The sequence below is a fragment of the Muscardinus avellanarius genome (assembly GCF_963383645.1).
Source record: "Muscardinus avellanarius genome assembly, chromosome: 9".
NCBI lineage: Eukaryota > Metazoa > Chordata > Mammalia > Rodentia > Gliridae > Muscardinus > Muscardinus avellanarius.
The window spans coordinates 64,674,048-64,699,833 of NC_137795.1; the positions used below are offsets into that span (position 1 = coordinate 64,674,048).

General features: G+C 38.1%; 1 protein-coding gene across 1 annotated transcript in view; it reads left to right on the plus strand.

Annotated features, from left to right (window-relative positions):
- Positions 1-17,697, plus strand: part of VPS50 (VPS50 subunit of EARP/GARPII complex) — a gene marked incomplete at both ends in the record, with an annotated part of 117,477 nt that extends 99,780 nt beyond the window's left edge. Inside the window, 6 exons of the mRNA XM_080700953.1 lie at positions 7,126-7,274; positions 7,781-7,877; positions 8,922-9,080; positions 12,735-12,856; positions 14,997-15,186; positions 17,578-17,697. Coding sequence (XP_080557079.1) covers positions 7,126-7,274; positions 7,781-7,877; positions 8,922-9,080; positions 12,735-12,856; positions 14,997-15,186; positions 17,578-17,697 — 837 coding nt within the window. The remainder of the gene's footprint in view (positions 1-7,125; positions 7,275-7,780; positions 7,878-8,921; positions 9,081-12,734; positions 12,857-14,996; positions 15,187-17,577) is intronic.
- Between the last annotated feature and the right edge of the window lie 8,089 nt (positions 17,698-25,786).

Consider the following 25,786-nt stretch of genomic DNA (forward strand, 5'->3'; position numbering starts at 1 on the left):
CTTCTTATTTCCCCATCTAATTTGATAGACAGTTTTGCTGGATAGGAAATTTTTGGCTGGAAGTTGTTTTCTTTCAGAGTTTGAAATATGTTACCCCAAGCCCTTCTAGCTCTCATGACTTGGTTTGGGAAGTCTGGAGTGATTCTAATTGGTTTGCCTCTGAATGTCACTTGGCCTTTTTTTTTTGTTGCCTTTAAGATTCACTGCCTGGCTTCCACAGTGGTCATTTTGACAATTATGTGGTATGGGGATCCTCTTCTCCGAATCTGTCTAAAGGGAGTTCTATAAGTTTCCTGGACCTGTGTATCGACCTCTTGCTCTATGTTTGGAAAATTTTCTCCTATTATTTCCTTGAAGGAATTAATGATCCCTTTGGTTTCACCTTCTTTTCCCTCCTCTATTCTGATTATTCTTAGGTTAGCTCTCTTAAAATGGGCCCATATTTCTTCAATGTCAGATTCCTATTGTCTGATTTTTTTTCTAAGTTATAAAATATGCATTCGTTTTTGGAGTGATCATCTTCTAGGAGCGAGATTCTATTCTCCATGTGGTCTAATCGATTGTTTATACTTTGAATTGAGGCCTTTACCTCCATGATTGCTTCCTTTATTTCTTTTAGACTCTCTCTAAATTCTTTTCGAAAGTCCTGTATTATTTCTACAGTTATATTCCTGATTTGATCTTCTGGAGATCTCTGAATTTCTGTGTTATCACGTTCGGATAACATGGGGTTGTGGGCATTCATTGCTCTATTGTTGTTCCTTCTTCCCATGATTTCAGAATTTTGTGCCTTCCCTGGGTCACTATGACTTCACTTAGGGTGCTCTGTTATCTCGAGTCTGTTGTAATCTCCGCCGCCACTACTCCTTTACTGGGTTGTATCACAAATTCTCATACCCAGGAAGTTAATCAAGGCTGCGCGAGACCGTGGGGGTGCCGGGCTGGGCTTTTTCCCACGGGTAGCTGCGACTAGGGTGTGGTAACTCTGCCACTGCTACTCCTTCCCTGGGTTGGACTGCATAATATCCGACCCAAGGAGATTATCAAAGCTGCTCACGTCCCTGGGAGTGCAGTACAGAGATTTCTCCTTTAGGGGCCGCAATTTCACTCACAGTTATTGTGCGCACAGATCTGGAGCTGTGGCGGGACACGGTGAACTCGCTGGCGCTGCTGGCAATATGGTGCTGCTGCTACGCCTTTGGCCATGTGGCTGGCGCTGCTGGCAATATGGCACCGCTGCCACGCCCTTGGCCATGAGGCTGGTGCTTCTGGCAATATGGCGCCGCTGCCATGCCCTCGGCCATGAGCCTGGCGTATTTCTTTTCTGGTTTTGAGCTCCATTCTGAGTCTCTGGAAGGCATGATGAGCTTGGCCACTGGGAGTTTTAGACGTTCATTGTGCTGAAAAAACTGCTGAATTACACCTGAATGATCCGCAGCTGTTTATTTCAGCTCCTTGTTTACCTTTCCTCTCTGCAGCCTGGTGCCGTGAGGGAAGATGGCGCCAGTATGGCTCTGCTGCCTCATTGCAGGCTTGATTTCTTGTCTCTGGTTGTTCTTCTAGTCTTTATTTTTCTCTGCCCCTTGTGTTACATCATTTATTTCTCTGCTGATGGCGTTTTCTGGCTATGAAAAGCACTGATTTTTGTGGCAACAGAGACTGAGTTTTAGCAGGACTTGTAAGCGCTGCTTTTCTTATCGCCATCTTCCCGGAAGTCTTTAAATTGAATAAATTGAAATAAATTGAATAAATTGAAATAAATTCATTTGCTATATAAAATAAAATAGAAATTACTCATCCAGTCAAGTGTGTGTGTGTGTGTGTGTGTGTGTGTGTGTAGAGAGAGAGAGAGAAGAGAGCACGCGAGCAAGCACCTGACACTTAGTATTATGTAGGAAATGAAACAGGTTATCTGGCAGATCTTTGTGGTTGGAGCACTGGTGCATGCTGAAGAGTTATGATATAGGGAGTCTCTTCTGAGAACACCTTATAAATGGCCTTGAAATTCAAAGAGAAGGTTTAGGCTTAGTTTGCTGTGTAGTAAGAGGTCCCCATTCTTGACTGCTGCATCATGTGATGAAATGCATGTTTTAAGAAGATAGGTTAGATAGCAAAACAGAAGTGAATTTTCTAAGCTAGTATAAGCATTTAAAATAAGAAAAAAGGTGCTTTTCCTCATTGTTGGTTACTGTGGACACAAATTTATATTTTATAGGACATATCTCCATATCTGCATTAAAACTAGGCTTCTCTGAGTTTTTATTCATACCTTTAACCAAACAAGCAATTATTTTCTTCTTTTTCTTTTTTTATTTTGTGGTACTGGGGATGGAAGCCAGGGGCATTCTATCTTCAAGCTACCTCCTCAGCCCTATTTTTTATTCTTTATTTTGAAACAGTCTCACTGAGTTGCAAAGGGCCTCACTAAGTAGTAGCTGAGGCTATCCTTGAACTGTGATCCTCCTTTCTCAGCCTCCCAAAATGCTGGGATTATACACATGTGCCACCACACCTGGCGCTTCTTTTTTTTTTTAATATGGTCATATTATATACATACTTCTGTTATTAGAGGTTTTATAAATCAGTGTAATAATTACTTTAACAAATATTAATTGAAATAATTGTCATATGCCAGGCATTGCTATGATACTAAAAATTCATCAGTGCCAGAGGGATAATTTCTCTCTTCTTGGAAATTTCTATTTTATTGGAGTAGAGACAAAAATATAAGATATTGTTTGCCATAGTGTCATGTACTGAGAGGTGCTAGATGAAAATGCACCAGAGAATGATAGGATGCTGATCCTTGATCAGAGTCAAAGAGAGAGAAGCATTAGCTGATAGCTCGGGTAAGCACTCTTTGAGCCAAGGAAATAACTGTGCCCATCTCTCCTATCATTTGGAGATGTTCTGGACCAATACATCTTTTTTATTTTTTTAAGACATTTATCCCTCGGTATATATGGGGGCATTGGTTTCAGGACCCCCTACAGATACCACAGTCCCTGGATGCTCACGTCTTATATAAAAGGCACCACATATCATATCAACTACTTTAAATAATTTTTAAGATTATTCAATGGCAAACAACTGTAGTCTAATCTGTTATGCAACCACAACAGCCTTTTATAGGGAAATTATGTGGAAGAAGAAAAGAATAACAATTCACAATTAAGGATGGAAACAAATATATGAATATATGTGAAGTAGTAATATAGAAAATGTATCAGGGGAATCAAAGAGTAAATCTTTAAGAAATCATTTCAAAATAAAAATAATTCTTTTTGTAAGTTTATAAAAATAATCTCAAGATTACTTATAATGTCTAATACAATGTAAATAGCTGTTATACTATATTATTTAGGGAATAATAACAAGGAAAATGCTTATAGCACATATGCTTTTTGTTTTTCCAAATATTTTTTATCTTCAATTGATTGAATCTATAAGGATAGAACTTGTGGACCTGAAGGGCTGATTTATAGTCATAGCACTTACCTTAGTATATTATCATTTCTTCAGTAAATGTTCACAGAGTAAATGAGTAAACTCTAATCTCAGATTTTCCTGTCATATTTAACATGGTTTATTCTCTTGGCCAACTTTGAATATTGATAACAAACATATATTTTAAACTTGTCCAGGAAGGTCTGTGAATGTGAATTCCCTTTGTAGTAGCAAATTAATGGCAGGAAAAACTGAAAAAAAAATGTTTGACTTTGCTATGAAAATAAAGATTGGTGATGTCTTCATTTCTCAGTCTTCAAAAGAGTTATTTGGTTTTTACTTATTGGATTGCTATAAACTGAAACATGATTCAGTTTAGGAGCGTTTCTACTGAAAGCATGAAATAGGCATGAAATAAGCACGAAATAGCCATTTATTTATGTTTACCTGACATATTTAAAATGTCTTGCTGTCTTCAGGCATATTTCTTAAATGTGAACATAGACCTTTTAGGCTTTAAGCAGATAATTACCAAAATTTTTTATGCCAGAATGCCAGTGATAACGAAGCAAAAAAGGCATTCTCATAAACACCTTGTGATGGGAGATTCCACTAGTCTGAATCTGAATGTTTTGTGAAGTGCTCTATAAGCAAGGAGGGGGTTCAACACATTGCATTGAAGGTACTAAGAAAGTGGTTAGGCAGGTGCTTTTGGCCCCTCCTGTTCATCCTGCAGCTGAACTGCCTTTTCCTGAGGCTATAGATAGTCGTCTTCCAGCTACCACCTTCTAGCAATGCCTCCCTTGTTCCATCCCAAAGTAAACATTGTTAGCGTATAAATTCAAAAATAACTCTATTATAAGTGTATGATTTTCATTAGGGATCCTTAAGCTATTTTGAATTTGAATAATATTGCCAGGAAGTTCATGTCAGATTCAGTTTAATTATAAAATGCTGTATAGTTTAGAGTGTTTTATGCTTAGAAGAAGTTTTATTACTCTATTAGAGTATAATACTCTGAGTTTCACCCATAGTGTCATAGAAGGAAGCGTATCTGTACTCATTTATCCTGTGCAGTAGTCCTAGGAACCAGTAACTGTCAGCTCCTGTCTGAACCTCTCCAGCGATAAGGAAATCATAACCACCCAAGGCAGCCTTGCCTTATATTCTCCTGATAGAACGTGCTGGTGTGGTATAGTTACTCTGCTCTTCTGGAACTGCTTCCTGCTTCTGCTGTCTCTTCCTCCATTGACACCACCCCTCTCCATTCATCATAATGAGATTGGTAGCAATAACTTCATTCATGCACATAAGATAATTTTAATTGTTTCTTTTGCCAGTTCTTCCTTTTCCCATCTCCACCTCCATCCCTGTTTCCTTCTCACCATTCTACTGGTCACTTCCGTCAATTATCTAAAGTCTCTTTTTTCCCCTGTTTTCTCTCTGTCTTCCATATATGAGAGAAAACATTTGACGCCTGACTTTGTGAAACCTATCTCACTTAGGATAGATAATATTCTCTAGTTTTATCTATTTTCCTGCCGGTGATGTAATTTTGTTCTTTATGGCTGAGTAAAGTTCCATTGTGTGCATTGCCTGTTCATCTGTTCTTAAATACCTAAGTTGGTTCCATAATTTGGCTACTGTGAATTGTGCTGCTATAAACATAGTTATGTATATTTCACTGTAGTATTCTAACTTTAATTTTTTAGAGAGATACTGAGGAGTGGTACAGCTGGGTCATATGATGGTTTTATTCTTGGTCTTTTGAGGAACCTCCATACTGATATCTATAGTGGTTGTACTAATTTACACCCCATCAACAGTTTGTAAGAGTTCCTATTCTTTTGAGGGTCTTTTAAAACAGTTACTTAGATATGTACTTGAATGTGCTTCTCCTCTTGAAACTGCATAGTAGAAATAACTATTTAATGTTTCTCATGCTGAAAATAGTACATAAATTGCAGATGATAACATTTAGCATCTTAGTGCTGTCATTCTATGATGCAGTCAAATTTTTAAAAGGTTTTGCTTAAAGGTTTGGCCAGGGTCAGAAGTTAACCTATATCCAGGTAAGCTTAAAAAGCATAATAACATGTCTACATAGCATTTTTTCCTTAAATTTTTTCTTGCAAATTTTTTTGGAATTTTTTTCTTGAAATGTAAAGAATAGAATTTGTTGCAATGCCATTTTAGAAAAAGTACTAGAACTGAGATTATTATTTCTATGTCTAATTCAAACTAATTATTAGAAGAAATATGTTTGGCTTTAAAAGCTTATTTTGGCTGCTGGGTGTGGTGGCGCAAGCTTGTAATCCCCGCGCTTGGGAGGCAGAGACAGGAGGATCACGCAGGTTCGAAGCGAGCCTCACTGGCTTAAGAGGCCCTGTTTCCAAATAAAAAATATAACATAGGTCAGGAAGTGTAGCCCGAAAGTAGGATTCCATCCCCAGTACCACCAAAAAAAAAAAAAAAAAACTCATTATGGCCTTAGGCAGTAAAGGGACTTGGAGATGATAATATCATCAGTATTGTTGGGAATTATTTATTGACCACTGTGCTCCCATAGAATTAATTACTCTTTTTACAGTGCACATGTGATGGCCTTAACTCCACTTCCCCAGAACAATAAGTCAGCATCTCCTTCTTTGACTTGGAGTGTAGCAACTGTTGAGGTATAGGATGATGTCCAATTCCAAACAGCATTCCTTTGTGTTTACATGTCTACATGTGCTCCTAAATTTTTCTCTATTGAAACTGGAGCTGGTGCTCTTCTGAGCGTCTGTCTACTACTACAGGTAGACAGTCTAGCACCTTCTTACCTAAAACTTTAGGACACACCCAACCTCCCCAAGCTGTTTGTTTATAATACAGGGTGTTTTTCTGGAAAGTCCCAAGAACATACATAACTTACATCCAAAGTGTCTTTACCTGTCATCAGAATACCTGGAAAGGTAAGTTAGTAATTAGAAGTTTGCAAGTGAGCATGGGATCAGAAAGTCGAATGCTTTTCCTGACTTCAGCTGAGATTGTTTTACTCCTGTCAACCATATGGCTATCAATTTCATTCATTTGCTCTCTACTGGACAGTGCCAAAGAGCCCAGCACACCCTGCTTTCTGGGCATCCCTTTCTTCTGTTTACATTGACATCTTCCTTCACATCAAAAATCTGCCCCCAGATACATACAATACAGTTGTTTCAGTTTCAGTTTGTAGCTACATGGTTGTTCTGCCTTATTGAGATTATATCAAGCCTACATTGATGAAGATTTGGTTGAAAAATGGTTAATCAAACCACACTTTATGGTTTTACCAGCTCGATTCTTGGGAGGAAATCTCACTGCCCTCAATAACGAGTTCTTGATGGGCAACTCACTTTGTCTTCATAAAATATGTCTGTCACTGCATCAGGAGTCCTCGTATTGGTGCATTTTAGGTCATATGTAGATGGTGGCATGTAGTGTTGGGTCATATACAGAATCATTTTCACTTAATATAAAAGGAAACTCCCAGTAATTACAAAACAGAAAAGCCTTTGAGGACTGGAACTAAGTGCAACTAATGTATGCCTATGAGTATTTTGCTTGTAGTTTCAGTTTTATCAAACTCATGTGGCTTATTGCTATTAAGATTTGTTGTTTCAAGAATTGTGTGTAATGTGTGTGTTGTATTTTCAGGAAGTTTCAGCTGATCCTACTGCCACGCTCACAGCAGTGGAAGAAAGAAAAGAGAAGGTACCCAGCCCACACCTCAGTCATCTAGTGGTTTTGACAACTGGAGATACATTGTATGGGTTGGCAGAGAGAGTTGTAGCCACGGAATCCTTGTAAGTTGTTAAAAAGAGTTGGTTTCCCATTACATATATATAAGAAAAGTTATAAAAGTAAGCTTTGTATAATTGGATTTCTACATGTGTACAGACACCACTTTAAAACATCACTTACCTCTTTCTGAGAAGTATATGTTAACAGAGGTTACCAATTAATTTTTAGAACTGTATGATTGGCTTTCAGTTATATAAATGAAAGGAAGGGTATTTTAAGTTTTGCTAATTAGCAACATTCTTGCTTTAGATAAAACTTTAAAAAGGCATTATGGTATATTTTATATTTTTTTGATGTTGGTGAAAGATTCTAGAGAAACTGTATTACGTTATCAGTTTTAAATATAATTCACCCTTGGCATCAGCCAAGATTGCTTCCACTATCAAGTGGAAAGTAATCTTAATTGTTTAAGTTGTTCTTCGATACCTCAAAAGGTGACACATACAAAAGCTTTGACAGGCTCTCATCCCATGTGGTTTGCTGACACAGTGATCTTTGTTCCCTTTAGAGTGTTCTTGGCTGAACAGTTTGAGTTCCTTCAGCCGCATCTAGATGCTGTGATGCCTGCAGTCAAAAAGCCCTTCCTGCAGCAGTTTTATTCTCAGGTCAGAGATGGTCTCCTGTAGCATTTCAACTATAAGCAAGATAGAACTATCACAGGTTATTTAGGTGGCATCTGTGTGTTTGTGTTTGTGTGTGTTTGTTGTACAAGAGATCAGCCTTCAGATCACAGGAGAGCTGAATAGACTATTCAGTCATAGATTCCTGTGTTAAATAAATTCTTTTTGAGCACCTCATATAACTTTAGTCTAATAAGAGCGTATATCAACTAAAACTGTACTTAGAAAGTATGGTGAAGGAGACTAGTGCTACAGTAAGAGGAAAAAGCAGTGACAGCATGTTTAACCCAGACTGGAGGAGTAGAGAGCTAGGGGTGAGAGCAGGGTGTCTGAACTGTGTCTGTAGAAATGGTGTTTAAGCTGCACCTGCCAGGGAGAGAGAATGAGTTGAGGCATGGCATATCTCAAGGCCGGAAGATAAGAGAGTGAGGTGCATGTGCTCAGCAGGGAGAACCAGCTTATGGAGCAGGAGAGCCGGCTGGTGATGAGAAAGACAGCTGGAGTAACAGACAGGAGCCCCGTCACTAACGCAGTCTCAGTCTGGAGTTGGGCATGATTAACTGAGAGCACCAGGAAGCTACTGGAGAGTTTGGAACAGGTGAACAGCACAGTCAGGTTTGTGTTTTAGGAGTTCTTTGAGGACAGTATGAAGGATGGACTTTAGATGACAAGCCTAGGGGCAGGGAGACCAGCTTGCAAGTTTTATGTATTACAGGTAAGAGATAATAGAATTCCGAGGTAGGATCCTGGGAATGAAAATGGAGGGAAATGGAAGTATTTGAGAAATAGTTACTAGTCTTCAGGAAAATCTCTAGTTCTTTTATAATGGTAATGTCAGCAGCCTCAAGTTTATCAAATGTCACAAAATTATGTTTTAAATAAGGCCTTTGCCCTTGCATTGAAATATTTTCATAATTTCAATCTCCACACATATAGTGTTTTATGTTCAGATAGGAAGAAGTGCAAAATATTCTTTATAAATTTGATATTTTTAGAAAATAACTATTTATTTTGTAAAATATATTTCAGACAGTCTCAACTGCCAGTGAACTACGCAAACCAATTTACTGGATTGTAGCAGGGAAAGCCATTGACTATGAACAGATGTTGCTCCTGATGGCTAATGTGAAGTGGGATGTAAAAGAAATTATGTCGCAGCATAACATATATGTAGATGCGTTTTTAAAGGCAAGTGCTCTAGAAAACATCTTTGCTAATGATCATTCTACTAAGGGAAATCTGTGCTGTCTCGAAAATAGTGAGATTATAGTTGTCATTATATTTGTTCCTAACATTGTGGTATTAAAGTCCCTGATTTGGAATAGGCTTACCTTCCAAAGTATGTTTTTGTAAATTAAATCTAAGAATACTTTGAAGATTTTTCAAAATTTTGGTTTTGCTCACTAATTCTTCAAGTTGAGTTACAGTTTGATTGTTGCATGTCATTGCTGACTTTCATATTGTGTAGTTCCACTAGCCATGATTCTAAACCCAAGAAGGTATTTCTGTTTAATTAGAAGTTATTTTTAAGCTGGGCATGTAATCCCAGTACATGGGGGGCTGAGACGAGAGTGTTGCAGGTTTGAGGCTAGCCTCAGCTACTTAGTGAAGCCTTCTGCAACTTTCAAAATAAAGAATAAAAAAATAGGGCTGGGGGTGTAGTTCGGAGGTAGAATGCTCCTAGTTCAATCCCCAGTACCACACACAAAAAAGCTATTTCTATGATTTAGTATATATTTTTATTAGCAAGAGATCATGATCTTGATTATTTTAGGTTGTTGGGTTTTTTCCCCCTAGAAATCACATTACTTTTTCAAGGTGTCCAACAAATAGCTCTTTGTGTTCAATGGCCTGCATTTATAAGTTTTCTTGAAAAATTTGTTCTTCATTTTTTCTTTTATGTATGACTCTAGTCATACATAAAAATACATATTTATAGATTGCCTGACATGTGTCATGCACTGTGCAATATAATTGTGGATGGAGGAACTTAGATGCCCTCAAGGAATTTATGTGCCATTGAGAAATAAACAATAAATTGAGATCTAATGTCAAGTGATGAATACTGGTGTGAAAAAAAATAAACTAGCTAAAGGAGAGAGAGGAAATGGCAGGATGTGGGTTAGAGGGAGTACCATTTATCTGCTCTGCTCACAGAAACTCTGTTTAAGTGAGGAAGAAGAAGACTAAAGGAAGTAAGGACATGAGCCTTGTGCACATCTGGAGGAAGGAAAGGACATCTGAGAAAATGAAAGCAGCTATCAAAAACTTTGACTTTTCATTTCTGTCAGTGAAAAGAAACAGACTTTTATATCATTATTATATCAATACACCTTTATTCTAACCTGCCTAGCCAAGGCAATAAATAATAACCTGGGATACCTGACAACCTGGTAAAAGCCATAGATAGCAGCAGAATTGGTCTGTTGTGCCTATACCCAGTATCTTATGGCACTGAGGACTGTGAGGCGGTCCCCAGACTCAAGGGACTTGTAAGCAGTGTCTAAAAGTTTCCATGGAGATCTAAAGGGTGGGTGACAGTCAGACTTTATTTACCACCCTGGAATTCAAAGATCATTGACCTTGAAAAATAATGGAAGGAAGCACCCAGAGGCACCCAGAAGATTTCAGTTGTAAATATTAATTTGGAATATAAAGAATCAATATAATTTATGAATTTTGACCCCACCCATACTTTTTAATAATAATGGTTTTGAAAAGTTTATTTTGTTTTTTATGACATGCTATCTTAGTCCATTCAGGCTGCTATAACAAAATATAATGGACTGGGTATCTTATAAAAATAAATCATTATTTCTCATAATCCTGTATGCTGGAAGCCCCAGATCAAGGCTCATAGCAATCCGGTGTGTGGTAGGGACTCAATCTCTCATAGACGTTACCTTCTCACCACATCCTCACACAATGAAAGGGGGCCAGGCAGCTCTTGGGCCTCTTTTATAAAAACACTAGTCCCATTCCTAAGAGCTCTGCCCTCATGACCTAGTTACCTTCCAAAGGACCCCACTCCTAGTTGGCCATCGCCCCGGAGTTAGGATTGCAGCCCATGGATTTGGGGAGATGCTAGCATTCAGACTGTAGCACATGTCAGTCATGATACCCACAGAGATTCATGAGCAAAGACTTCAACACTACTTGCTCCAAGGTAGAACTGGTGTTACTCAGATTATTAACCCAAATTCAGTTTTTAGCAGCCTAAGCCCTTCTTTAAGCATAAAGGTTAATTATCTGTGAGGACTTTGGTTCTCTTACTTTTCCAAGTTTAAATCCAGGGAGAGTAGGCTGCTTTTGTTGCCTTAAGAGAGTCATAAATAAAAAGAAATGGTTTTATTATTCATTTAACAATCATTCTTGAGCATTTCATTTAGCAATAAGTAGGATGTCATTTTGTACAATAAGCATATATAGCTTTATCTTAAAATAAATTAATGAAAAGTACTGAACTATGACTCTTGAAATCAAAAGCAATTTAATGTAGTGAACGCATAAATAAATACCATGGCAAAATAGGACAGTGCTGCTAGAGCCATGAAGTGAAACAACAGATGAAGAGAATTTTTATTTAAATTTCACTTTCAAAGGTAAGCTTAGTGAGTTGACGATTCACTTCTTTAAAAAATTAATTAAAAGCAATGAACTGTTAAAAACAAATCAGCAAGAAAAATTGAGATTTAGGAAGTAGCAAAAGAGCAAAGGATGGCAGTTATCATCATGTGGATCTTGACTGAGGCTGATCAGATTTTTTTCCCTTCCTCTGTGTTATTAGAACAGTTGAACACATGTTCTTATTTGTTAAACACTGCCACTTTTCACTATTCAAGAAACTAAAATCCATTTTAAGCCTTTGTAAGTTTATTTGAAAGATATTGCCAAGGAAGGGTAAATGACATCTACTTTTGTAAATGAACATATTTGGATGATAATTGTCCAAAGAGTCCATCTATTGAAGGATACACCATCTACTGCTTTCATGTTTATATATATATATACACATATATACATATATACATTTATTTTTAGCATAGTCACGTCATAAATGTTAGACAAAAATGTAGATAAGAGAAAATGTTTTGGTTTTCTTTTTTGGACTAAAAATTTGCAGCTATGACATGACTTTCAGATCATTTAGTATGTAATAATTCATTTACTTTCACAGAATGTTTAAGAAAGAGAATAATTTGAAAGATTGCTTTCCAAGGAGCATAACCACGTATTAAAAAGCTAACTTTGAGTTAAAGGCTTATTAAGATATATTTTTAAGAAACTGGTTTTGAAAGATATTTTTAAAGCAAAATTAGGTTCATAGTTCTCTGAGTCCCTCGTGTCAGTCATAGAACATTTTGAAATGTCCTATGATACATCTGGACATTGTTAACATCATTTAATCAGCAACATATTTCTTTTGAGATGAAATGAAGTGTATTCTGAACTGTAACACAATCTATTTATATTTTAAAACCTGTTACAATAGCCAGGCATGGTGGCACACACCTGTAATCCCAGCAACTACAGAGGCTAAGGCAGGGGGATTGCAAGTTCAAGGCCAGCCTCAGCAACTTAGTGAGAGCCAGTCTGAAAATAAAAAATAAAAGGGCTAGAGATGTATCTCAGTAGTAGAATGCCCCTGGGTTTTATCTCTAGCATCACACACAAATAAAATAATCTTAATAGTAAGTCCAAATTATCTTTGGCATTGATCTCTCTGTTTTACTTGGTTTGATTCTGAGTCTTTCTAAATCTATTTTATTTAATAACTTTTGTGAGAAAGCACTGTGATATGTGAATCATAATCATATATGGTCACGATTTTTGTCTTCTTAGGAATTTGAGCAGTTTAACAGGAGGTTAAATGAAGTTTCAAAGAGAGTTCGGATACCCTTGCCTGTGTCTAATATACTTTGGGAACATTGTATACGATTGGCTAATAGAACTATTGTGGAAGGGTAAGTTTATAAAAGTAGTATCTGTTTCTGAAATAATAAAATATATGAATAATAATATATGCAACTAGTAGTAGATAGAATTGAGAGAAGTAATGATAAATAGCGGACAAGTTTAAAACCTATTTTATTTTCTTGCTGGTGTCATAGAATCAGCAAATAGATGAATGAGGAATGCAGAAAAAGATGATCACCAAAAAATTAAACAGATCATTATTATTGCTATCAAAATATTTTCTTTTATTTTGGGTCTGGTGATGGAACCTAGAGGCATTTGACCTCCGAGCTACACCCCTGCCCAATTTTTTAATTTTTATTTTTGAAACTGGGTCTCACTGAGTTGCAGAGGGCCTCACTAAGTAGCTGAGACTGTCCGCGAACTGTGATCCTCCAGTCTCAGCCTCCTGAATGCTGGGATTACAAAGCGTGCACCACCACGCCCGGCTTGCTATCAAAATCTTTATGGTAATTTCTCCTAACATTTCTTAAGCCTATGTATTATTACCGAATCAAATATTTCACATGATCATATCACTAAATCCTGATTTTCCTCTCTTTTAAAGATATTATCATTCTGTTTTATCACTGAGAAAACTTAGGCTCAGAAAATCAAAGGTTAAACCAGTAATTAACATATCCATGTTCAGTTTTTTTAAGGTAGAGAAGACATTATAAACTCATTTTCTTTTTTTTTTTTATTGGTGCATTGTAGTCATACATCTTAATAGAGTACAAGATGGTAGAGGCATACATGCACACATCACCCAATTAGCCCTTCCCCAATTCCCGCCCCACTCCCTCCCCCTCCCATGTTTAGATTAGTGATCGACTTTGATATATTAGTGAATGTACATCATGTTTGTTAAAATGAGAAGGGAAGTGCTTCAGGAATTGTGTCCATGTATGTTCCCATCACTCTGTACCTCAGTATGATGTAAAATTACATTGCACCAATAAAAGAGTGTGTGTGTGTGTGTGTGTGTGTGTGTGTGTGTATACATGTGTGTGTGTGTGTTGGAACATATAGAACATGTTCCTGCATATATATAGTGTATTAGAAAGCGGGAATGTGATGGTGATGAACTGATAAAATCTTGGCAAAACTACTGTGTCAAGAATCACAAATGAAAAAGTGTTTTCAGTGAATTTGTTTAATAAAGTAGAAAAGTGAGTAATAAATGTTAGATTTCAGTATAAAACACTCAATTGGGAAGTAAAAGGCTTGGCCACTTTAAATAATGGCAAGCTGTGATTTCTTGAAAATTCCCTTAGGAGAAATACCTCATTCCCTAAAGTTGAATTTTTACGATCTATATGAACAATTGAAGAAATGAGACATTGATCTGGAATAATAATTTATTGTACAGTTAAGGTTAATATATTTATTCTTATACCTTAAAACACAATGTTTTAATAGTGTGGGGTTTCAGGATAAGTCTATGAATTATCTTACCATGGAAAGATGTACTGTGTTCATAGGAGAATAATTGCAGTTGTTTCAGAAGTTACAACATTGAACATTCTGTAAAATTAGGATTACTTTGGAGTCTTCAAAGTTTATTCTGAAAAATAATGATATCTTTGGAGTACTCAGCTTATACCAGCTCACCATTTCTATGGGCAGTGTTTTATGGGCATTTTTTTGGTGCAGAGAACTAGTCTATAGAACAGCAAAGAACCTTGACGATATTAGAACTCTTTGCTTTATAAATGAAACTGAAGACCAGATGAGAAAAAAATGACATTTTTTGTGTGTATTAGGGATGGAACCCAAGGGCATTCTACCTCCAAGCTACACACCCCCAGCTCTATTTTTAATTCTTTATTTTGAAAATGTGTCTAAGTTGTGGAGGGCCTCACTAAGTAGCTGAGGTTGGCTGGGAATCTGATATCCCCCTCTCTCAGGCTCAGCCTCTCAAGTACGGCATGTGCCGCCACGCTCAGCTTGCTTTTTAACAAGACAGGTAAAGTAACAGGGCATGGACACAGCCCAGTCCTGATGCAAGGCCTCATATGTTCTTTTTTCCTGAACCCTCTTATTTCTGGACCGTCTCTCCAGAGTTTAGAGAAGAGTTCAAGTACCTAAGTGTTTCTTTGTCCAACCATTCCACCCTTTATGTTGCCTTTTTATTGTGTATCTTAGATATGCCAATGTCAAGAAGTGCAGTAACGAGGGTCGTGCCTTGATGCAATTGGATTTTCAACAGTTTTTAATGAAACTTGAAAAACTAACAGATATTAGGCCCATCCCTGATAAGGAATTTGTGGAAACCTATATCAAAGCCTACTACCTAACTGAGAATGACATGGAGCGCTGGATCAAGGAGCACAGGGTAAGAGTCGGAGAACAGTTAATTGAGCTTTTACTCCTTTCCTTTGTTTTGTTCTTGTCTGGTATATTATGTCATTTAAAATGATGAAAATGAAATCTGAAAAAATTATTTGCTTTTGTAACATAAATTATTAAGGTCAGTTCTTTGCTACATTCAGACTTGACTGTGCAGGGCCCTTTGAGCCCTTTGAACTTGTGGGTCATTATCTAGAAATGTAATCCAAGTCAAAGCATTACTTATGTTTTTCCTGCAGCTGTGCTGTAGGGAAAGGCTGAAGTTGCTTAACATCAAGACAGATTGAATACAGTGATGCTGAAATGGTCAAGCTACATAGTCCATTATAAAACATATGCTTCTTGTACCTCTCAACAGTGCCCTGAGAACATCCCAAATCCACTGACATGTGTTAATGATAACTGAAGATACTCAAACTTAAATTGTTCACGTAACTTGCATTAACAATATACTACACTTAATATAAATTTGATATTTCTTTGATTTGGATATATTGATAAATAATGAAAAACACTATTGATTGTTACTTAGTATGCTGAGTTGGAAATTCAGTTGAACTTAACATACATCACTTACCCATGCTTGGTATGGAGAGCCTTTCTGTATGCTTGTTGTGTCACTTATCTGGGTAGGTAGCGTATGAGCTCTTACTACCTTAATGACTCCAGTGTTCACATTTACTTAGGATGTGAACATCGTGAGTACAAGTTAAGTACTATTTTATTTGGGTAAGGAAATAAGGAATCATTTGTACTTACTTTATGAGATTTATTCTTTTGAGTTTTAACACTCTGAAAAGAGGAAATGAACTTTAGCTTGGAACATCAACATTAGCTGAGTTTTGTGTAAATGCTCACTGTAGGTTGAAAGCAAAGTAAAAATGTACATGTTATTTTCAGTTATTTTGATCAGTAAGTCAGAATTGAGAAAATTTTCACCATGGTTAGCCTCAGTGGTATTTGAGAACCAAAATGCTAACCCATATGCAGATGGACTGCTGAGTGTTCCCAAAACCCATTTGGTAGAGTAAGCTCTAAACACTCCAGAGTTCATACCAAGGAAGAGATTTGAGTACAAATTGGCCTAGAAAAAAAACCACAGCTCTGTTATTTGATGTAAGAATGATGCCCATTTTAGGATTTCTTTTATATATAGTGTACTGAATTTTTTTTTACCTTGGTATATTAGAAGAGCTTCGACTGATTAATATCTATAATTCAGTGAGTTTTTTTCAGTAGCAACAGCAGGGAATTTCCAGAGAAACCCCACAATGGCAAGTCCAGTGCTGGACGACAGCAGTTACTTACCAAATGGGGATTATTTAACAGGTGGGATTATTTAACAGGCGGTGACAGGTGCTCTCAGAGGGCAAATGCACCAGCCAAGCACTTTGCTGGTTATCCTATCTTTAGTGGTTATGTTAGTAAAGACAGGTATTTCTTACTAGGTGATAGTAAGACAGTCTTTCCCTAATCAAACTCTTGCTATTCAACCTCTGGAACCAAACTAATAATGCAGACATTTCTCATGAATGCTTCTTTATTCTCATCCTAGCAGTTCATTGTCTGAAATTCAGGAGCCCGATAGATCTGGATAGTGAAAGATAGTTAGTCTTGAGCCGGGTGTGGTGGCACACGCTTGTAATCCCTGGGCTTGGGAGGCTGAGACAGGAGGATCACACAGGTTTGAAGCCAGCCTCTGCTACTTAGTGAGTCTCTTAGCAACTTAGTGAGACCCTGTTTCCAAATAAAATATAAAATAGGTCTGGGAGTATAGCCCGGAGGTAGAAAAGCCCCTGGGTTCCACCCCCAGTACCACCAAAAAAAAAAAAAAAAGAAAGAAAGATATTTAGTCTTAATTTTACATACTATCTACCAATTATAATATGAGGGCTTTAAAAACAGAAAACTGTTTTTTTTTTAATCTTTATTACATTAGTAATTTTTGTAGGTCTTTGGAAAGTTGTTATATGGTTGGGATTTTTTTTTCAAGTCAGAGCTGTTTATTAAATGTAGAATGCAAGAAAAAAATACTTAACTCAGTATGGTTTTTAATTTTTGAAATGGCAGTATATTTTGATAACTTAATAAAGAATATCACAGAAAAAGCATAAAGTTTGTGACCTTTGAAGTGATAAAAAGCATATCAGATTGCCTTGCCATGTTAAAACAGATTATTTTCCTTTCTGTTTTAATTGTATACTCTAATACCTTACTCCCTACTTTTAAACAGCTCAGCAAACAATATAATTTTCACTGTTTGTCATGAGATAGCTCAGAGCTGTCCACCACCGCCTGAACAGCTACCTGTTCCTTTGTTGCATTGACCAGTACGTGTCTGTAGTCTACTCAGTTTGGATCTTCTTCCTTTGAGCAGGAATATTCAACGAGGCAGTTGACCAATCTGGTGAATGTTTGCCTGGGATCCCATATCAATAAGAAGGCCAGACAAAAACTTCTAGCAGCTATAGATGACATAGACCGACCTAAAAGATAATGGACACAGCTCTTCTTCCTCGCTGGCCTCCATCTTCTCAAACCTACGTGACGCGAAAGCCAGTTTTTCATGCACCCCCGACAACTGCCTGCTGAGAACTTCGTGCATGTTCTTTCTGACCGGGAAGTAGAAAACACTGGCGTGTGTGTGATATCCTCAATGAATTTCATATGCTCTGGTCTCTTCTCTTCAACTTTTGGTCTCATTTGTTGTAATCCTTTCCTGAAATGATATTATTGCCCCGTAACTATTGTTGTGACTACAATTACACATTTTACAGAAGAATGTATCATAATATGTAATTAGAAGGCACAGTGTCTAGTGTATCGATGAGCAGTTTGGGGAGGGTGAATTTATGGTGACTTTTTTTTAACCCTCTGAACTTGGTTCTTAATAGGTATAATATGAGAGGGTTAATGTACAGTATTTCCTAATTATGAGCACTGCATGAAAATTAAAAGTACATGTAAGTAAAATATTGAAAAATCAGTATGTTCTGTTTTTAAATGTCAGAGTTTATGTGAGAGTTAATTTGGTTATAACTAAGTGATTATAAAGGATGAAATTTAATAAATATTATGCCTATATAATCAGCCTGTGTGCGACTGCATTTTTATATTTTTACCTGGCAGGCAGATTTCATGAAACTTATAATGGAATTTTAGCGTGTTCTAATTTTAATTATCTTATATATTTAGATGAATGTGAGTTAATTTCACTGCGTATACCTTTTCAGTGCCTGAGCAGCATATAAACTGATGATTGTGGGATTTTCTTTTATCTTTTTGTTGTCTTAGGACAGCAAACCTGGGCTGCCTGATGCAGAAAAGAACTGTCTGCTCCTCAAGCATATGTTCACTTTTCTTAAGTATCTGCTTTATAACGCAGATGTAAAATACTATGAGTACCCAATAGTGAACTTTTAGAACCCAGCTAATTAGTCTATAGTAACTATGCACTGTTGCTTTAAACTTTATAACCTGGAGCCTGGTGTCTCTCATAATATATATATGACATGAATGTCAGTTTCCCGTGCATTTATAAAGCTAACTGTCTAATAAGGAACTTTGTGTATGTCCTTTCCGACTCATGAATGGATGGCATTTAAGCTTGAGTGAGTGATGTTGGTCCAAGGATTACGGTGCATATTCTATAACATGGCCCACAAATCCTGAGGAATTTTCTTAGAGACCAGCCTTGCGTCCCATGAGTCTGCAGTGCTCAAGTGAAGGGCAGTGGGTGGCGTGTGGCCAGGCGTAGAGCTAGTTAAGGAGATGATTGCCACTCATCCATCTGTCCCTGCAAAAGTTCAGAACAAGCTTGTAGGGTGCAAAGCACCTTTAGCACATGTCCGTGTGTGGGCATTTATGTGTTTATGGTGAGTTTTTCATTTTCAACCTCTCACCTCGCAGTTCATTTACTGTCAGCTTAAAACTTTCCTCTTATAAAAAGATGACTTGGGTGCTATTATGATCTGCTTGTGATACTGGAGCATGTACTTATGAAGTAGATGCTGCTTGGAGCCTTTATCTCCTTGCAGCCTCTTGAAGAAAATAAACATGAGACAAGCTTGGTCCTTGTGTTTAGATGGCACTTTCAACTGGACACATAAAGAACTCTAATAAATCTTATTTATTCCACAATTGATTAGGGGGTACTTATTTCTTCTTTTTTTCAGGATTTAATGGTTGATTTCCATTAGTTTCTACTTTAAGCTGGCTCGGGTAAAATGAACAGCAATTACCTGCTCTGATAGAGCCTGGTGTTTTGCAGGGCAAGGGACTTGATACAAAAGAATTACCTACCTTATTATATAAGAGCTTCAACTACACAATCTGACAGAACTCATAACACTCTCACTTTTATTTCTCCAGCTTTAAAATAAAAATGGTAAGTCTTCTCAGTGTTTTTTGAAACTAGTTGTTTGATTTTGCATTAGAAGGTAGTTTAATAAGCACCACTATCAAAACAACATTTAGCAGATTTGAATTAAGGAATTACCTAATGACTTGAGAGTTACCAGGCATTCCTCAAATACATTATGCAGTGATATTGAATTACAAGACATTTTTTGGAACTAGTGTTTAGATAAATAGAATTGAAAAGCTAAGCAAGTAAATGGAGTTGTACATATTCTAAAAACTACAATAGTTACCCCAAAGTTCTTTTTGAGTCTAAATTTTCTTTAATTTTGACATTTTATATGAAAGTATCCTGTAGAATTCAAGGGTTTAAATTGATATGGGAGCCTGGTAAATTAATATCCTCTAAGAAAGGATGACTGTATACAAATGCATTGTCTTTCTTTTTTTTTTGTCTTTCATTTTAAAATGCTAGAAAGATACATAGTAATTCAGATGAAGTAATTTGCTTCAGCTTATTAAAAAAAAAAAAACCACCCTATAGAGATCTCAGGTTCACTGTAACTAATAAACTCATCTACTCACCTTACAAAATGGAATCAAATTTCTCTTGAAGCCAGGACCACACAATATATTATCATATCTTTAAGCAGAACTTCCTTTTTTAATTTTTATTTAGCTGAATGCTAAACTAAAACTTCAAATTAGATTAAAATAGCCTTTTCTTTATTCATAGTCATAAAAAGGCTTGTAATTCAATTCACTTTGAAAACATCATTATCTTTTGTAATGAAAATTTGACCTTAAGATGAATACAAGTTGTGCTCAAAGCAAACAGAAGTGGTACAGAGAGAGGGGGAAAATTGGAATAATTTTGATTCAGACTTTATGGTTAACAAAATGATATTTAGCTCTTGACAATGATTAATAGCAAGAGAATTATTAGTGCTCTGGTATAGTCTTTGTAAATGTTACCAGTTCCGTTTTCTAGAAGTTTTTTTTTTTTTCCTTTATTGTGGAAAATATTTGCTCAGTTCCTATTTTCCACAAGTTTTTAAAGTTCATCAAAAGGTTTCAACTGCACAACTCCCCAAAGGACAAAACTGTGCCAGATTTATACACGAGAACTCTTAACTACTTCAGAGAATAGAGGAAAATAACTTACTTGCTTTGAGAGACTCCTCTTGATTGGCATATCCTTTTGTGAATTCAGGTATACCTGAATCAGTTGTTTCAATTAAAAAAACAAAACCACATCCAAATATTCTTTGCTTAGGAAGATCCCTCTGGTATTATAGTACTTTGGTAATGGAATAAATTTTGAACATTTCGTCATGGTTTGGCTGTGTCTACTTGTTTTTTGTGGGGTACTAGTGATCGAACCCAGGGGCATTCTACCTCCGAACTATACCCCCAGCCCAATTTTTTTATTCTTTATCTTGAAACAGGGTCTCACTAAGTAGCTGAGGCTGGCCACAAACCTACAATCAATCATCCTGTCTTAGCCTCCTAAGTACTGGGATTATAAGTGTACGCCACCACGCCTAGAGGTTGGTTGGTTTTTGACGAAGAACCATTTTTGTAAGTTCTTTAGAGCTCACTTTTCCATCTCAAGACTGAAAAGTCCATCTACTAAGGATTTTCCATATTTACTCTTTAAGTAGTTTTTCACACTGAGCTGGACCTGTCCATCTAGAAAATGGATTTTCTTGATCAATAGCTTTTATTTTATAGTGTTTTCCCCCCTAATGTCTGGTCTCTGTTATGTATACCAATAAACAAAAAAGATTTCTGTTTTAAAGGATAGATATGTTTTTATTCAGCTACAAGTAACAGGCATGCTAATCTTTGCCTTAAAATGAAAGGAAAGAAGGGCCTTCAACAAATATATGAAAAAATGTCCAACATCTTTACCAATCAGGGAAATGCAAAAACATACTGAGATTCCATCTAACTCTAGTTAGCATGGCAGTCATCAGGAATACAAACAATAAATGCTGGTGAAGATGTGCAAAACCAGGAACTTTGTATGTGTATTAAGCTCAGGAGCATTCTAACCTTCAAGCTATACCCCCAGACTGATTTTTTTATTTTCTTATTTAGAAACAGGGTCTTGCTAAGTTGTTGAAGCTGGCTTCAAACCTACAATCCTCCCGACTCAGCCTCTCAAATACGGGAATTACAAGTCCAGCAGAAACAAATTCTTATACACTATTGATGGTATTGTAAATTAGTAACAACCAGTATGAAGATCAGCATGGAAACACTCAAAAGATTGGGAATAGAATCACTATACGACCAAGCTATACCAGTCTCCTTGGTATCTTTCCAGAATAAAATTAGAATGTTGTAGTGATACATGCATATCAATGTTTATAGCAGCATGATTCATAATAGCCAAACTATGGAACCAATCTTAAGTATCAACAGATGAATGGATTAAGAAAAAGTGACATATACACACAGTGGGATTTTACTCAGCCTTTAAGAACAACAAAATTATGTCATTAGCAGGCAAATGGATGGAAATAGAGAATATTATGCAAAGCCAGGTCAACCAGTCTCAGAAAGTCAAGGGCCATATATTTTCTCTCACATGTGGAAGCTAGAAAGAAAATAAGGAAACAAGAGACATAGGATAAATGAGAGGAGACCAGCACAATAGTGGAAGGGGGTGCGGTATGGAAGGGAGGGAAAAAGAAGGTTGGAGAAAGGAAACAGTTCAAGTAGTGTGCCCGTATATGAAGGTATCACTACCAATCTCACTAACCTGTATGAGGGTGGGGGAGCAGGCGGGGATCCAGAGGGAAACACACCAAATGTGGTGTGCATGTATGTTTGAAGCATAATTACAATTCAGCAATAAAGTTATTTTAAACGAACTTAGGCAGAGTTTCCATTTCCACGGAGCTCAGATCTAGAGCCTGTGCTAATGTGTGCACTACATAACCATCAGGAAACATATTTTACCGGCTCCTTGCTGCCTACCCTGACTTCTCTTTGTCTAGTCCCGATGTCACGTTCCTAAGAACACAACCAAAATGCTGTTTTTTCCATGAGACTTACCCTTCTCAAAGACAGGTGTTACAGGAAAGAATCGATAAGAGAATGGAGGTGGTAATGCAATTTTAGGGGGGCATTGCACAAGGCTTCGAGTAGAAGAAGCTGAGGGTCTAGCCATACAGATGTTGGGAAGAGTTTTGCAGGCTGGGATAATGGGAAGGGTGGAGTCTGCTATTTAGAGCAAGAACACCAGTGTGGCTGACACAGAAAGCTGGGAGGTGAGAGAAGGGACATGGCATGGCAGTCACACAGGGAAGACCTGCTCTGAACCCACTTCCGTGTTAGCAAAAGTATGCACTTGAGACCGGAGGGGAACATCCATCCACCAAAGGAAGGAATAATGCAGGGGTGATACAGTAAACCCTGAGTGTCGTGACAGTGACCAGGACCACAAAAATGCTGGGGGATATGGTGAGAGGCAGTCAGACTCCAGACGTACTTTGAAGGCAGAGATGATATGATGTGTTCCTTGATGTGATATTTGGGACTGAGAAATTAAGGATGATGTAAGATTTCTCTGAGCAAATGGAAGTCCAAGAGGCTGGATTTGCGCAGAAGGCAAAGTAAGTGGTTTGGGCAGGGAAGTTTCAGGTACCTGAGACATTCAGTTAGAAGTGCGAAGAAGCAGTTGGAGACATGAGTCTGGAGTTGAGAAGACACTGGGGCTATAAATGTCAATGTGAAAGTCATGAGAATATGTCATAAAGCCAAGCTTTCTTTAGCAGGCAGAACCATCCAACTTCAGCCATTAATATTAATGATACTGGTCCTGCAGGTGAGTTCCTTTAGAAATTCCATCTGCCATGCAATGGGGCTCAGGAAAATATCCATGTCACATAGGATGGGTTAAGAAAAAGGACTTTCTTAGAGAAATTTAGAAGCCTGGGACAGCAACGGAGGCCAGATGGGACACCTGAGACTCTACGAGAGGCAAGATGGGACCAGGGGACTGTACTAGAGGGAGGTTTTTCTAGAGCAGTTCACCTCCTGGGACTTGCCTGGGACTATGAGACTTTGTAGCTCCATTGGCTGGGCAGAGGATGCCATTGCTCCTTCAGGGAGATGTGTTTCGGTGTAGCCTATCATCTAGACAACTGTGTGGGCTTCAGGGTCCTGTTGTCTGGAGGATCCTGTGTCTCCTTTGTCAGATACTGGCTGGGTTCTGAGATGCTCTGGTGGATAAGCCAAGATAGTGCCTGCTGTCTTCAGGATGTGGAAATCTAGCAGGATTAACAGGAGCAAACAAGTACTTTATTATATTCTGGGGAGTATTCCATAGGAAGAGTCTGGGGTGGGAGTCACCAGTGGAGACCAGGGATGAGTAGGAGTTGGGTGAGGAGGCTCAGCAGATATTGTATTTGAAGATCAGAAAGGCCAGCGTGATTGGCCATAAGAGAGATGGAAAGGAGGCACAAGTGAAGGTAGAGGAGAAGCTGCAGTCAGGAAACAGCTTCATAAAGCAGCAGATGCCACCCAGTAACAAGTGATCGGCATTTTGAGAACTGGACGATATGGCCCAAGTGGTATCTGTGGGCACACACGTTGTCATTTTAAACTCTGCATCAAATAAGGCAACCACTTTTACTAGCCCATTAGTTACGGGAGCGGAGAGACTATGGAGGGAAAATGGCCCAGAACCTCCATCCATGTTCTCCAAGGGATCATCCTACAAGCACCAGCACAGAATCGCACACTCTGAGATGGATGAGATGCAGGTCCCTGGCTCCTTGAACAGGAGCCCCTGCCTCAACCGTTCTGAACAGCTGGTCAGGTCCTTTGGGGCAGGACTGCTACAGCATACTTCTCTTGCTATAGAGCACCCCACCATAGTCAGATGAATGATCAGCTAGGCAACTTGGTAGGCATACAAATCCTTAGACACTGCCCCCAGTCCTTAGAATTCTGGGGATGGAGGAGCTCCAACAACTGATACTGTAACAAGCCCTGATGCACACCACAGTTTTTGAACCATTGTCTTGGATTTACTGTTAAACACACACACACACACACACACACACACACACACACACACACACACGGATGAAAATGATCAGGGTTGTTCACCTGAATCTGTTTGTTTGTTTGTTGGTTGGTTGGTTGGTTGGTTGGTTGGTACTGGGGTTCCTGGAAACCCTTCTACCTCCGGGCTACACTCCCAGACCTATTTGTTATATTATTTTTTTTATTTGGAAACAGGGTCTCCTAAGCCAGCGCGGCTGGCTTCGAACCTGCGCGATCCTCCTGTCTCCACCTCCCAAGTGTGAGGGTTACAAGCGTGCGCCACCACGTCTGGCTTGAAACTTTTTTCCCCTGACCAAAGAACTATAGTATTTGTATTCCAGATAGACTGCCAAAAAAGACCATTCTTCCCATTTTTAGGCAATACTTCCTTATCTTCTGTTCCCCTTATAGTAAGAATTGTAACTTTTCCATGGGAGAGGTCTTGGAGCATTGCCTTTCCGGCCAGAGCCTCTGAGAGGCTTCCTGTGGAACTGGCCAGCACACGTGTGGTGCCTTCGTCACAGTGACTGGAGTCAAATAAGAAAGTGCTCCAAGGGGACTTTCAATTGGTGCTTGAGTTATGAGCAGTGAGACAAGTGGAACTGAAAGAATAACTAATATAACATTTCATTTTTTACAGTGACTTGGTCTTTGATTCACTCAGCAATTAATTGAATCAGACAAGGAGAGAAACCAGTTCGCAAGTTGGTAAGGGAAGCTGGCCAACCAGATGGCTATTATGTATGAATCAGTTGGTTATAAAATCTCACTTTGCTGACAGTCCCCAAAATATAGGAAGGGCTCAAACATCTGGCCGAATTGGTTAGTGCACAACTGTCCTCGTGAATGCTGAAGCATTTGTAGGAGCACCTGTTTTCGTTACAAAGCCACAGCTGGATTCTATACCCGAGGTGTACCAGCACATCGTTTTTAGTGCTTCAGTTATTAGACTGAGGTTATTCCAAGATTTCCACAGCATTCTGCACACACACACACACACACACACACACACACGCACGCACGCACGCACGCATGCACGCACGCACGCACACACACATGCACACGCACATGCACAAACACAGGTTAGAATTATTTTCCTAGTACAATACATTAGGATAACCACCTTCACCAGTCCACCAGTCAAGATTCCTTGGGGAGAAGAT